The sequence below is a fragment of the Diceros bicornis genome (assembly GCF_020826845.1).
Source record: "Diceros bicornis minor isolate mBicDic1 chromosome 6 unlocalized genomic scaffold, mDicBic1.mat.cur SUPER_6_unloc_1, whole genome shotgun sequence".
NCBI lineage: Eukaryota > Metazoa > Chordata > Mammalia > Perissodactyla > Rhinocerotidae > Diceros > Diceros bicornis.
Genome location: NW_026690919.1, coordinates 334,540 through 349,201, shown reverse-complemented (window position 1 = coordinate 349,201; position 14,662 = coordinate 334,540). Strand labels below are relative to the sequence as shown.

Here is a 14,662-nt window from a genome sequence, read left to right as displayed (position 1 = left end):
AGATTTGCTCTTGAACTGTCTTCCATTTCAATAAACCAGCCTTTTGCTGGAATCAATTCCTTCTTAATTCCTTAAATTCTTAATTTGACTTCTAACATAAACACAATATATAACTTGAATTTTTTTTAAAAAAGAGCTAGCAGAGCAGTTTGACAATAAGGAGAAAATGATTTACTTTTGATACAATAAAATTCAAATAGATAGGAGAAAATTATAAATTGGATCATATTAAGATATATGAGGAGCCAGTATTCATTAAAACTCACCAGTAAGACAGAGTGGGTGGAAAACCTGAGTATCTTGTTCTTTGTACTGATGTGGACTACATTTTGAAATGATAATATTTAGATTTCTTGGGTTAAATAAAAATGTTATAAGATCGAGTTTCATCTGTTTGTATTTACTTTCTTTAACATGTCTTCTGGAAAATTTAAATGACATAGGTCATGTTGTGATATCTCTGTAGGTCTTGGTTGGATAGAGGCATGATGTGATGGTTAATTTTAGGTGTCAACTTGACTAGACTCAGGAGTGCCCAGATAGACTGTGAAGCATTATTTCTGGGTGTGCTTGTGAGGATGTTTCTGGAAGAGATTAGCATTTGACTCCATAGTCTACATAAACAAACCCACCATCACTAGTGTGGGGGGGCATCATCTGATCTGTTGAGGGCTCAATAGAACAAAAAGCAAAGAAAGGCTGAATCCATTGTCTCTTCCTGACTTGGGATGTCCTTCTTTTCCTGCACTTGGACATCAGAGGTCCTGGTTGTCAGGCCTTCAGACTTTGACTGAATTATATCACTGGTTTCTCTTGTTCTCCAGCTTGCAGATGGCAGATTGTGGGACTTCTCAACCTCCATAACCTTGTGAGCCAATTCCTACAATAAATCTCCACTTCTATATGTTTATATATATTCTATGGTTCTATTTCTCTAGAGAATCCTAATACACATGGATAAAAAAGTGCATATTAAGTGAACATGGAGGAAATTTCCTAAGGCATAGGAGGCTCCCCCAAGCCCCAGGAGGAAGCAACTCATCCCATCCAGGCAGCAGGCATGAGCATGTTCACACACACACACACACAAACCCAAGTAATTTGAAAATGTGCTCAAGCTCAAACTCTCACTCTCTGCCTTATTGTTCATCACAGCAGTGATTTCTACATGGCATGTTATACATCCTTTGCCATTTATTATCTATTTCCTCCCACTAAGACTAAATCAAGCAGGCACAGTCAGTCTGTTTAGTTATTTTGTAGATCACAGGTTTTATACCAGAGCTTTGCGTGTAGTAAACGCTCTAAAAATCGAATGACCAAATAGTTTTCCCTCCAAACTGGAACATATCAGGGAATGAAAAGGGTAGTGCTAATAATTATGATAAGACAACAGAAGAAATATGTGGTGAAGACAGAAATAGAAGTTTTAAAATTAAGATGAACTAATCACTTTTGCATTTTAAACAGGTCATTGTGACTAGAATCTCATGATTGGATTACGAGGAGAAAGGATTTGGAATCTTAAGCTACTCTTGCTAATTTATTGCAGTGTACCACTCTAAATGTGGTATCTTTGCACAAGAGTAGTTAAGTCGAGGGGCCGGCCCCGTGGCTTAGCGGTTAAGTGCTGGCACTCTGCTGCTGGTGGCTGGGGTTCGGATCCTGGGTGCACACCAATGTACCGCTTTTCTGGCCATGCTGAGGCCGTGTCCCACATACAGCAACTAGAAGGATGTGCAACTATGACATACAACTACCTGCTGGGGCTTTGAGGAAAAAAACGAGGAGGAGTGGCAATAGATGTCAGCTCAGAGCCGGTCTTCCTCAGCAAAAAGAGGAGGATTAGCATGGATGATAGCTCAGGGCTGATCTTTTTCGGAAAAAATCAAAAAACAGTAGTTACGTGGATGGATTTAAAATATTTCATGAAGAAATGTTTTAGTGTTTGAATTTTACACGTATATAAATATAAAATATATATTGTACACATAACATATGTGAGCCCTTTTTGTGTACAAAGCCATATGTGAACACTATAGTGGGAAAGGTTGGAAAATCCATATTAGTCTTGTCTTCATGGAATATCTAATTTAGTGAGAACGAATTAAATCTTGAAAGAAATAGATAATAATGCACATATAACTAAAATAGAAACAAAATCAACAAAGAGGTAAAATGGGGTTTTGTAATTTAGGTTACTAGAGCAGGAGACATCCCTGTGTGGAAATGATATTTTGTATGAGATCTGAAAGGTGATTAGAAATAAATTAGAAGTGGATAACCTGTAGGTAGCTTCAGAAGGGTGCATGGATGGTTCATTGATTGGTGAGTTTGGGGTGGCAGGCTGTGCAGAGTGACACCCAGGGGTAGACAGCTTATTACCACAAATAAGTGAGTTTGGGGACACTGAGAGAGAAGCAAATTATTTGAGGATGTGATTTGTTGAAGTTGGGACCTGGTCATTGTGAGTTGAGTCATCACTGATGTGGTGAGTGGGCAGGTAGATAAATGGGTCTGGGGGTCAGAGTTAGGTCTCTGTTGATTATTTGGACATGTTTGGGTCATTAGTGGTATTTGAAGCCAGGGAAATGCATGGGTTTTGCCCAAGAAAGAGGGTGCAGATGGGGAACAGGTGTCAGAGCAGGGCTCACTTCCAGGAATCATCCATCGTTGTGGGGTGGTAATAAAGGTAAGCAAGGATGTTGCTCAGGAAGTTTAGACAGGCAAGAACAGGACAGTGTAGGGTGGTGGATCCCAAAGACAAATCAGCTTTTAAAAGGACATTGCTGTCCGCAATGTCACCTGCTACTGCAGAGCATGTCAGACAAATCATGAAAAGTCCCCAGTTGATTAGAAAGAGACACGGCTTGTGAGGTTAGCAAGAGAAGCATCCACAGAATGGGGATGGGATTAGGTGGGCACTGTGGAAACAGAGGCATTGGGATATATGTGAACTTTTTGCAATGTATGCCTGGCAGGAGGAGGAAAGTAGGGGCGTGGAGGGTGAGGACTATTAGGAATTCTGGATGAGAGATTCGTTTGTAGATGGTAGAGATTTGTGCATATTTGAAACTTGAGGGATGATTCCAGTAGGGAAGTTATGGAAAGCACAACAAATATTGAGGGCATGATGTCATTGAAATGGAAGGATAAGATAAAAATCAGAGTCGTTTCAGCCAAAAAATCAATTTCTTTGGATATAACAACAGAAAGGGTGTGATAAATGAATTCCTTATGAGGAATATTTGTAGATCTGATGACTAGAGAGTGAAACAGTTCTTGTCTGGTGGTTTACAATTTATCTGTGAAATATGGAGGATGTCGGAATATAGAGATTTATGGAACTCAAGAAATGGAAAGAATTGAGCAGGGCATTCAGGAAGCATTAGAGCATGCATATAAGTCCATTGGTTGCTGTTGATTCTCTGTTGGGATCCACAGGTTTCTGGTGCATTCTCTCTTCAGTGCAAGTGTCAACATGGCATGGCAGGTATTTGAAATCATCTTAAGTGTGCAGGGTGGATATGATGGCAATAAAGAATCTTGGAGTATGGTCAGTGGATGACTGAAATGATGCACTGTGAATCTGAGGTTACTAGAAAGGAGTATGAGAAGAAAAAGAGTGGTTTGTGAAGACATTCCTACTGGAGTAATCTAGTTTATTGAAGAATGATTATTTAGAGTGGATTTATTTGTGTAAAAACTGGAAATGTGGAAATTTGTGGTGGGAATATGGTGTTTGTGAATTACTGATTTGTGAGCAGGAGAATTTTGGGTGAAGATAGGATCGGGGTGTGGAAGTGGATGACTAATAATGGAATAGTGAATAATTTCATTAGAGATGAGGCACTAAAAGGATCTATGGAGTCCTTGGAAGTCGTGTGTCCCAATAACAGTTGGCTGTGGGGAACCAGCATGTGTGAATTTGACCATGACAGAGAGAGGAGGAGAGGAACATCCTGAAGCAAGATGGCAGAGGGAAGTTGGTCTGGATTTGACACTAGATAATGACCTGGCTATTTCTGTCCTTGTCTCACCTCAGCTTGATGGTGTCACTGAATCCTGTTCTCCACATGTGGTCCCTGTACCAGCAGGATCAACATCACCTCTTAGAAATGAAAAGTCTCCATTCCTTCCCTAGACCTACTTGGGTTGAGGTCCAGCACTCTGAGTTTTAAAAACCCTCCAATGATTGTGATGCACGGTGTGAATTGAGACGCATGTGTCCAGGGAGAGAAGGAGGGTGGAATATCTATGTGAGCTGAGAACGATCTCCATGGATGGTAATCTTCATCATCCATTTTGTTCAAATTTCAGATTTTATTTTGTTTTGAAAGAGAAAGCTCAAAAAACATGGCCCGACTTCATAGTGGAAACAGTAAGACCATGAAACTAAACCCGATCAGAAAACTGAAGTTCTACGCACCTAGAAGCCTAAACAGCTGTATGTTCCAGAGGCCAGTTACTGGACTAACTGCCCATCCTGGCGGTGAGGTCAGGTGCAGTCAGTGGGAGGAGACCTTGGAGAAGCCGCAGAAGGTCTGTGGATACTGTAGACTGCAGGGACTCCAGGCCTGCAGCAGTGAAGGAGAACTCTTACGTTCTTTGGAGTCGCAAATACCTTCTAAACAGTCGCACAGACTGGCCCATGTGAATCCCTGGACATGCTGGGGCCGAGGGATCTGCACACCAGCCCTGAGCCCACCCGGGCCACTGTCCATATTGGGCAGAGATGAGTCCAGGGATGGGTCTGGGTCGCTCACAGCCCCTCTGCAGGCAACGGACATCTTCTAGAGATATCAGGAGACAGACACAGAAAGTGAGGAAAAGCATGGGACAGACTGACGGTGGCCTCGAGGACAGACGAGATTGCCGGGGAGGCAGAGAGAGCAAGGAGCCAAGAAAGGCATCCTGAAAACACAGTGAGGAAGGCAACATCAGTTCTAAAGAAAAGGAGAGTGGTGCCGATGAGAAATTCCCCACGAGACAGGCTTGACTCTCACAGCATCTCTTTGTAACGGCCATCATGATCTTGAGCTTTCATGGTAAACCTCAATTTTTATTTACCATGAGTTTTCTCCTTTTTATATTAAAATTGATAGGAGAATTGAAGCTGAGGAATTAGTGTTTTGAAGTTACATTTGTATTTTCTAGAACTTACACTCAATGAAGAGATAATACCTACTTGAACAAGATTTGTCTGTTAATTTCTATTAAATCCGATTCCATAAATTTTTATTGTGATTTTGCTTTTTTTTTTTTTTTTGCTGAGGAAGATTCATCGTGAGCTAACATTTGTTGCCAATCTTCCTCTACTTTGTGTGTGGGTCACCGTCACGGCATGGCTGCTAATGAGTACTGTAGGTCCGTGCCTGGTAACTGAACCTGGGACACCAAAGCAGAACATGCCAAACTTAACCACCTGGCCAGAGGCCAGCACCATGATTGTGCATCTAATTATAACATAAAATCCATCAATCTTCTCTTCATTGTCACATGGTAATTCAGACATAGGTGATTTCAATATCATGAATTAAGTATCTCTTATCTGTTACCTGGCAAACTTGTGTAGCTTTGATTTTGGAATCTCCAGAATGAGCATACCCCCTGGGGGCATTATTTTCCCTGTAGAGAACCTTGCAGCAGGCTCATTGCCTTCCTTCCCACACGAGATCCAGAGTCGTGGAAATGTGTTCGCCTTGCACACAGCACAGAGCACATAGGAATTACTCAACAAACACGTGATAAGTGAATAACTGGTGGCATCATCAGGTCATTCACAGAAGCCAGACTGAGAGAGAGCTTCCTTAGGTCAGGAAGGAGAAGCATTCCTTTATATTTGTGAGGTTTTAATTTGTAACATTGTAATATGAACAGCAAGTATACTACATTTATCAAAATTGTGTTCTGAAGGTTTTCAAAAATCTCTAAATCTCAGAATAGAGAAAAATCAATCTCTGTGAACCTGTTACTTGCTTTAAAGATTGTCAACTCGTATACCATCTGGCTTTGTTTATCCTCACACCAAGACCCCAAGAATTAACCAGAAGAGATGTCTGAGAGCACATCATTTCAGCTGTAAATATTTCTGTTTCTCTTACAGATGAGGGATTTTTGGAACACAAACACAATAATATTATCACACACAAAAATAAAAATGTCATTCGGATAATCAACTGTCCAGTCAGTATCCCAAGTCTCCCAGTTTTGTCAAGGTTATTTCCTGGTTTTACATTTTATTTGAGTCTGGATCTTCATGAAACCCTTCTTTTGCAATTGGTTGATCTGTTTCTGAAGTCACTTTTAATCTCTTAGTAGTTCATGCATCTTGGGATTTGGGTGGGATATGAGTGTGTGTGTTTGTGTGTCTACACTGATGCATGAATTCTTTCTTTCCTGGATGGCAGTGTCCTGAAAGGAAGGACCTGGGCTGTGGGAAGCAGGATTTCTACTCTGCTTCAGGCTGAACTGAAAAGGCATCCGTGGGTGACACTTGCAGCCTTCAGAAAGGAGGGGGAAGAAGTACCAAGGAATTCAAGACAATGGCCCTTGTCTTACAGGGTGTTTCCAGGGCATGTTGTTCAAAATGCCAGGTGCTAAGACTTTAGCTCCACGTCGTCGGGTGGATTCTCAGCATGAGCTCTGAGCAGTGTCTGTTCACCACACACGTGGGGAGCATTTCAGTATTTTAATTGTTAAGGTGGTATCTGTTGTGTCTGTGGTGTCTAAGATTGGTGGAATTCCCCTGCTGGACCCACTTCTATACCTGCCCCTCTCCTGCCTCATCTTTCAAAACTCCCAACAGTAAAGTTTCACATCCCTGTAACACAAATCCACATAACCACAGCACAGACTGGGGAAAAGAACACAGCCGTCCCAGGGACTAAGTGCTCTATTCGCTCAGGCCCAGCTGCCACTTTGGGACAAGTCAGTAACAACACGACTGAGTGTGTAAACTAGTGATTGTCTAAGACCATGGACCTCAGAACCACAGGGGCCCAGATGTCACCCAGGGCAGCAAGGGACGGTGTGGGTCATTCAGTGGACAGGATTAAGGTCTATTGTCCTGGCAAACCAGAGCTCACCACTGATCCATCAGGCTCAGCCAGGGAGGAATGGCCACGATGTACCTGACAGAGAGGCTGGGGGCCTTCTAGGGAATTTCTGCCAAAAAAGAATCATACAAGGAAGTGCGGGGATGCTGGAAATCCTAGTTCACAGGGAGCAGTGAGGTTTATGGAACAAAGTCCTGTTGTAGCTTTAAAAGCTGCATCATGAATCTTTCCCTCTGGATATGAAACAAGCGAGAAAAGGACTTCCTAGGGCATGGGCCAGGATCCCAGGTTTCCAGTCTTGGCGAAGGGTGAACAGGGAGTACTAGAGGCGGCCTGGTGGGGATGTCCTGTCGGCCCTTAGTCCATCTGCACATGGTGTTCCTCTGGCCTTGTCTGTTCCACATGCAAACTTTTATCTTTTTATATTTTTCCTCATTTAGTGTTGATGCAAATCCAGAGACTGTTTAGCAAACGGCAATTTCCAATATCTGATCAAAGAAACATTAACAAGAGAAGCAAAAATCATTCCTTCTTCCTGATAAGCTGTAGAAAGACAGCCACTGTCCTGGGGAAGGACATGGTCCTGGTAAGTGCTATTTGAAAGACACCCACATTTCAGTGGTTATTGCTCTGCCTGGGAATGTCCCTCCAACCTCGACATCCAGGGAGATCTGAGGGGCTGTCTCTGCTCCTGGCCCAGGTGAACCACACAGAAATGCACCTGTCCTCTGAGGAAGGGGGACTTGAGGGTGTCATTAAGTAGCCAGGGAGGAGGTTGGCCCTCCTCCCTTCTCCCACATACAATAAGATGTGACCATACACAAGTTCTTAATTCAAGGAGGAAAATAAGATTCTGTGTCTCTTTTACATGAACATAAGAAGTGAAAGAACCACACCACAACACCCAGGCTGCGACAGAAACAGGATATAACGTAAGAGTCAAACCTACCATTTACTATTAAAGAAATAATATCACTCCTCCCCAATGGGTTAACGGTCGCAGGGGTGGAGATGTCAGGGAGTTGGAAGGGGTGGTGCCCTCCCTCTGGGGCTTTAGGGGAAACCAGGGAAAGTCTTAGGATGTCATCGTTCACTCAGGGTGGGAAGAGCTGGCCCGGTGCACCCCGAGGGCGTCAGTGTCTCTGCTGGTCAGGAGGAGCTGCCCTTGTGGTCTCCAGAGTGTGACGGCTCATCGCCAAGGGCGTGGTGGCTGAAGAGAAGAAACAGACTATTTTGGGGTCCCTCCCTGTGATTCATGGCACACCTCCCTGCACCTCTGCACTCTGAGCCAAACTCTGTGCCGAGTGCTCAGTCCATCAACAGCACCCCGTTTGTCCCTGATGCGAGAGGCATCATTTAGCATCACCCATTTCAGAGGATTCAACTAAATCCCAGAGAGGACAGGGGAGCGGCCTGTCCCAGGCCTGCTCAGCAGTGGAGCTGGGATCCAGTCCCATGCTTAGCCCGAAGCTGTACTGAGCCCCTGGATTCAGTCGCTCCTGGTCCCAACACTCACTCGGCCCTGAACTGGAGGATGTCCGGTTCCTCTTTCTCCTGAAGAGCCGCATTTTGCTCGCCTTCTGGTGTGCGGGCTCCAGCCGGCAGGAGACCCAGTAGCTACAGGACAGAGTGGCCTGTGAGCTACCAGGAGCCACACCTCAGGTGCCCCTCCCAGAGCCTGCCAGCAGATGAGTCCCAGTGCCCCATGGGTCACCACGCTACGAGTTCTGTGGCTGATCAGCGATCCAGGCCACAGGCTCTGGAGCTGGCCATCAGAGAGAGTCTGCCCTGCCCTCACCCAACTCCTGTCCCCCTCACCTCTCATGGACACTGATGGGCTCCATGGCCTGGAACCAGGCCCCAAATCGCTCGTTGGGCTCCAGGTCATATGCATTTGCAGCCTGCTGGAGCAGCTGCATCCTCCTGATGACTTTGAATTTCTGGGAGGAAGGACAGGATGCAGACAGGGCTTGGGTGGGGAACGCTGCCAGGCACTTGTGTGGAGTGAGGATCTGGTCTGGGGTCTGTGCTCACTCGGGAACCCTCCTTCCTTCCCACTCCATTCAGGACTTGCCTGTCCTCACAGTTGGCTTGAATTAGTTCCTCATCCAGGAAGGTGTCCTTGATGCCAGCCCCTCCCGCACCCGCCAACGTGATGGGATGCCCAGCTCTGTGGATCTGACTCTCTCAATAAATGTAAGACCCAAGGGATGAGGCCAGAGAAAGTCTTGCCAGGGGAGGTCTCTGATTTCCACATCCCCACCCTCGCCATAGCTGCTCACTTCACACCATTTCTGGAAGTTGACCCGATTTCCCTGGAAGGGAGACAGCCAATGTCCGTCAAAAACAGCCCCCTAAGCCCAGAACCAACCCCCATCCCACCCCTTTCAGGCTACAGGAATGTCAGGGCCCAGCAGAGGGCAGACCTTCCACAAAGAGAACTTGACACTGGGCCAGGCTCTGGGCTCCAGAGCAGGAGGGACAGGGGAGCTGAGGCCAGAGACCTTCTGTAGCACACCCTCTCTGATGACAGACGGGGAGACTGAGGCCTCAGGGAGGAAGGGACAGCTGGAACACAGAAGTGCTTCCTCACTTGCAGGGGCTGATGGCACTCCCCCAGGGGCAGGGCCCGAGGGGGAGGCTGAATCCATCTCAGACACAGCCTCCTGCAGCTCTGCAGGCAGGCAGCTATGAGCTTCACCAGCCCAGGTAGACTGGTGGGGGGCTTATGCGGAGCGTCTATTCACGCATTGCTAAGATGGGCCTGACTCCCCAGCTCCCAGGGGTGGCCATGGGGCTCTCATCAGAGGAGGTTTGCCAGGTACTGAGAGCTCAGGTCTCAGTGCAGGGCTCTCGCCTCCCAAACCTCAGGATCCTGCTCCCTGTCCCCATCTCCAGGCTCACTCACTTCCAGATCATCCGCCATCCCAATGTCCAGCAGCTTCACCTGATAGAGGAACGTGCCCAGGAAGGGGATGACACCCTGTGAAATCAGGGTGGGAGTGGTGAGATGAGTCCCAACTCTCAGGTGCCCCCATGGACCCTCCCCCAAATCCCTTCACCCCAGCCTTCTGCCTACCACAGACTCCCACAGAGAACAGCCTAGGACCCTCAGCGGCCTCCCCCCAGTTGCCCCCTCCAGGACCACCCAACTTCTCCAGTCACCTCCAAGGGGCGGCTTTTGGCAAATCCCAGGGTATGTGGTCCCTGCCCGTCCCCTCCCTAACCCATCCTGGGCCCAGCTCTTCCAGGCCTCCTCCTGGTCACTTCCAGGGCAGGCATTTCAGGCTCTTGGGCTCCAGGAGCTGGGCTGGAGGAGGAGGGACCGCTCTCTTAGGGATGCCTCCAGCCATGAGGTGAGTGACCCCTCCTCTGACACCTAGACCCTCCCCCTCAGGCCACCTCACCTGCTGCTGCTGCCTCTCCTGGGCTCCATGGGGGTCAATCTCCAGGGTGGCCCTCACAGATGTCACCTCCTGCAGGGTCAAGGACAGGCTCAGGGAGGCCATGTTCCCTTCCCCATGTCTCCCAGGTCCCTGATCTTGGACCCTGGACATCTGGTGTCTATGGCTGCTCCCATTCCAGGGTGCCCTGATTCTAGATGACTCCCAGCTCCAACACTCCCTCCTCTGTGCCCTCAGGCCTGCCCAGGCCCCTAAGCCTCTATCCTCATCAGGAAAGTGTGAGGACTCCCCATGCCTCTCAGGGTCCCCTGAGGACTCAGTGTCATCTGACTGTCACCAGTGCTGTCCCCCCCCCTCAAGGAGGAGGAGCACAAAGCTCCTGCACATTCCTCTCCCCCTTGTACCTCATCACCCCTGTGAGGCCTGCACCACAGATCATCTCCCTCCATTTCCGAGATGAGGAGACCGAGGCCCACAGAGGGGCAGTGACTTGCTCAAGGGCCCGCAGAGGAGACCACTCCCCCTCCCAGCCAGAGGCCCTGGCCCCCGGCCTTCACTCCTCCTCCAGACACACCTCGGACCAATGTCCTGTCCTCTGGACTCTCGGGGTGTGTTGAGGCCCTCAGTCAACCTGAGCCATGGATGGAGAGGCACAAGGTGTCTCGGGTTCCCATGCAAGTGGCTTCTGTGTTTTCCAGCCCCCTGGGATTCTCTGACACCAGGCTGGACCTGAGGCCATGCCAAAGTCCTCAGCTCCCTAAGATCCCCTCAGGATTGTCCCTGCACAGAACTCCTCCTTCACTCACTCAGGAAGGGGACCCCCGTGTGCCACATCTGAGTGACAGTGTAGGAGTTGACCACGGCACTGTGTAATGGTGACATTTGCATCCTTTTTCACATGGAGACTTCTAATGTCCCTTCTCCTTTCTCAGCTCTCATGTTTGAAGTCTGTGGTCTGAGCCTTTGCACAATCCTTAGGCCCCTCCTTCCAGGGCCTCGATGGAGGCCATTAAGAATCTGTAGGTTCCTCGATAATTCTCATTCCCATCTGGGGCATATCCTTGTCGACAAGGCACTGGGGGAGACTCACTGGTTTGTCAGCAGTGACCACTATCGGACTAGAGTGCACAGTCCCAGAGAGCACACAGTTCTGTCCCAGATCCACCATTTGGCCCAAGGCTGGGCAGCCCCTGTGTCCACAAGGCCTGTGTGACCTCACAGTGCCCATCCCTGGGACAGGCAGAGTGCCCTCCCCTGTGAGGTGCAGTGAAGACAGAAGGAGCAGCAGGGGCCTGGCTTCCTGAGGACAGACTGGGCTGCTTTAGGAAGAAAGGAACCCCCACCCACTCCATCCACCCGCCAGCCTGGAGGATGATGAGGGCCAGCTGATGGGTCCGCATGGAAGCCAGACACCTGCTCATTCTGCCAGCTCCTCACCTCTTGGAACAGTCCAGGCGACACCACTGTATCCCGTGACCAAGGCCTCCTGCCCCAAACAGTCCCCACCTGCCCCTGCAGCTCACACCCCCCGCTTCCTGTCCAGCTGGACAAGACAGACCGTTATTTCTCGGGGAACCTTAAGTGAAAAACTTACCAAAGCACATCCTGCCTGGTCCCTCCCCACCTCACCTCCCGTCCTTCCAGGTCTCCAGCCTCCACTCACCTCCTTGAGAAGCTTCCTGCTCTCCCGGTGGCATGTTTGGAGGATGTTTTTAAGCATTTGACAGTTCTTCCTGAGGAGGGAAAAAAGGAAAGAAACACTGTGGAGTGGTTTGAGGGTAAATCCCTTTTGTCTGAAAACCCAGAAGATCCAGACAGCCTGGATGAACATTTTCACTGTGTCCTCTGAGCCCTGAGGTGTCTGGGACTGGGGAGGGGGCTCTCCTATTGTCACCTGGGGCCTCCATTCTCTTATTTTCTCAGCAGATGTGTTTTAAACAGTCTTAATTTCACGTGGACAGAGAGTTCTGTTGCTGCAAACACTTGAAAATCTTCAATTTGGTTCAAGCCATGATCTGTCACTTGGGGAAACTGATTCCTGAAGCAGAACCACTGGCCTAAGTTTTCAGAAAGACTTCCAGCCTGCCAACCAGGTCAGACCCTAACCCCAGGGTTTGCTGTCTCCCAGGAGGTCCCAACTGACTGAAGGGCAATGCCAGCCCTGTGGGGGGTGTCTGGTCCACCCAGGTGGTGCTCGCATGGAGAGAGGCCTACCCACCTGGACACCTGTCTCCACGTCTCTTTTAAATGTTGAATGGAGGGGCCCTCCAGAGCCCAGAAGATCGCGTGGAGAGAGGAAAGGTTCCTCAGGCTGTGGCATTCCTGGGGAAGGGAAGAGAATGAGCTGTGAGGGGGAGCTGGAGCCCTGCTTCCTCTGGCTTCTGTCGCCTCATTGACGTCTCCTGTCCTGGATGAGACAGCAGCTCAGGGAACCCGGGAAGGGCACAGCTGGAACCTGATGAGGAATACTTCCAGGGAGGAGGATTTCAGCTCAAGCCAAGAAAGGAGCCCAGGAAGGGGTGAGCTTCCCACCACTGGGACCAGGAGTCAGGTCATCGAGGCCTGGCAGGAGGGGCCTAAGGATTGTGCAAAGGCTCAGACCACGGACTTCAAACATGAGAGCTGAGAAAGGAGAAGGGGCAGTTCCCCCGACTCCAGAGAGGGGCTCCCAGGGCCTCCCACATCTTACCTTGGCCACCTGGATCCAGAGCTCCACCACCCTGGCCCTGTCCTGGGCCGTCATGCTCGGGTCCACAATGCAGGTGGTGACAACACATTGGACCAATCTGTTAAAGTGGGTCACGGTGGGATGGATGGTCGGTGCCAGGTGCTCATTGCCCCTGTTGTCACACTGGGACCAGATGGAGTCCAGGAAGTCGTGGGGCCTCACTGTCTTGAAGAGCTCCTGGGGAGGACAGGGAGTGTCACCCAGCCCTGCCATAGCCCAGCTCAGTATCTGCAGCCCCCAGTCCCAGGCCGGGTCAGTGGTGAGAGTTGGAGTTCAGGAAGCTGAGAATGCGGCCTGAGGCTTGTGGGAGTCCCTAGGTGTTGCCTGTGTCCCTTGAGGGCACCCAGCACAGGATGACCCAGGAACCGATACTGTGGCGCAGGGAAGTGGCATTTGCTCGCCGCCCAGTCTCACTTCCTCCAAGCCCCAGAACTCAGCTCCTGCATGACCATCTCTAGGGGCATCTTCCACCCATTCTGACCATCCCGGGGTCTGACTCCTCTTTCAGATGCACATTCCCCCAAGGCAGCAACAACCAGGGGCTTTGTTTGTCTGCCTTGTAGTCATGTACACATTAAGTGCCTAATTAGTGCTGAGGCTGTTGAGGCCTCCTGGGCAAATGAGTGAACTACCCAAGGACAAGACAGCACTTCAGTGTGCTCCCCTCCCCCACCAAAGCGCAGACTCTGACCAACTTCCTCTCTGCTCCACCTCATCCACCTGCACAGCCACTCTGCATGGCAGCTGCTCTCAAAGTCCACCCCTACTGTCCACATGAGGACAGCAAAGGCTTGGGAGTGAAGAAGGCTGCTCAGGTCACATGAGGGTAAGTGGGGAAGCAAGAGGTTGGACCGAGATCATGGGATTCTGGATCAGGAAGTGGCAGGTCTGGGGCAGCTGATGGCACAGGGAAGGCCGGCCCCACCTGCCCTGAGAGCCCCGCTGCTCACCACATCCATCAGTGTCAACTGCTCTGCCACCAGCCGGGGAGGGAACTCCAAGAAGTCAGGCTTCTCCTCCCTCAGCAGCTTCTTGGTGGTCACGTCCCAGGGGCAGGCGGGCTCTGGGGCTGGATGTGGCTCTGCTGTTATCTCTCCAGGTGGAGGGAGGATTCTCCCTGGAGCCAATGGTCCAGCTGGCTCCAGCTCAGGAGCTGGCACTGGGGCTGGAGCTGAGGTTGGTGGTGGCTCTGGCCCTGGAGGGACTGATGGAGGTGACACTGGATCCAGCTCTAGCACAGGTGGTGGAACTAGAGCTGGAGCTGGATCTAGCCATGGAGCTGGCCCTTGCTCTGGCGCTGGAGCTGGAGGGAGCTCTGGAGATGGTACTGCAGCAGGAGAAAGAAACTGTCACTCAAGTAGTTGACTTCCCCTGTGCCTGTCAAAGCCAGGAAAGACCCCACTGCCTTGAAGTGAACCAAGCCTCCGAACACTCTGCAAATTGTCATCCCAGACTGCAGTCGCCTCACCTTC

The 14,662-nt window shown here is 49.6% G+C and overlaps 1 protein-coding gene across 2 annotated transcripts; it reads right to left on the bottom strand.

Moving 5' to 3' along the window:
* Positions 1–8,182: 8,182 nt before the first annotated feature.
* LOC131402309 (ral guanine nucleotide dissociation stimulator-like) lies at positions 8,183–10,016 on the bottom strand. Of its 2 annotated transcripts, XM_058537133.1 has the most exons (4): positions 9,967–10,016; positions 8,877–8,998; positions 8,575–8,675; positions 8,183–8,268 (listed from the first exon to the last, which is right to left on the bottom strand). In XM_058537133.1, exons 1-4 carry the CDS (start codon positions 9,982–9,984, stop codon positions 8,192–8,194), a joined length of 318 nt encoding a protein of 105 aa, XP_058393116.1. In that variant the 5' UTR covers positions 9,985–10,016; the 3' UTR covers positions 8,183–8,191. The 2 variants fall into 2 exon arrangements, 1 of the variants encoding a protein (XP_058393116.1); XR_009218516.1 differs by lacking the exon at positions 8,877–8,998 and having other exon boundaries at positions 9,967–10,002.
* Positions 10,017–14,662: the final 4,646 nt, after the last annotated feature.

Excerpts from the sequence above, each read along its gene's own strand:
- LOC131402309 (XM_058537133.1), bottom strand. Across the intron at positions 8,676-8,876 it reads CCCATCAGTGTCCATGAGAG|CTACTGGGTCTCCTGCCGGC; the intron begins GTGAGGGGGACA and ends TCTGTCCTGTAG. Across the intron at positions 8,269-8,574 it reads ATCCTCCAGTTCAGGGCCGA|CCACCACGCCCTTGGCGATG; the intron begins GTGAGTGTTGGG and ends TCTTCTCTTCAG.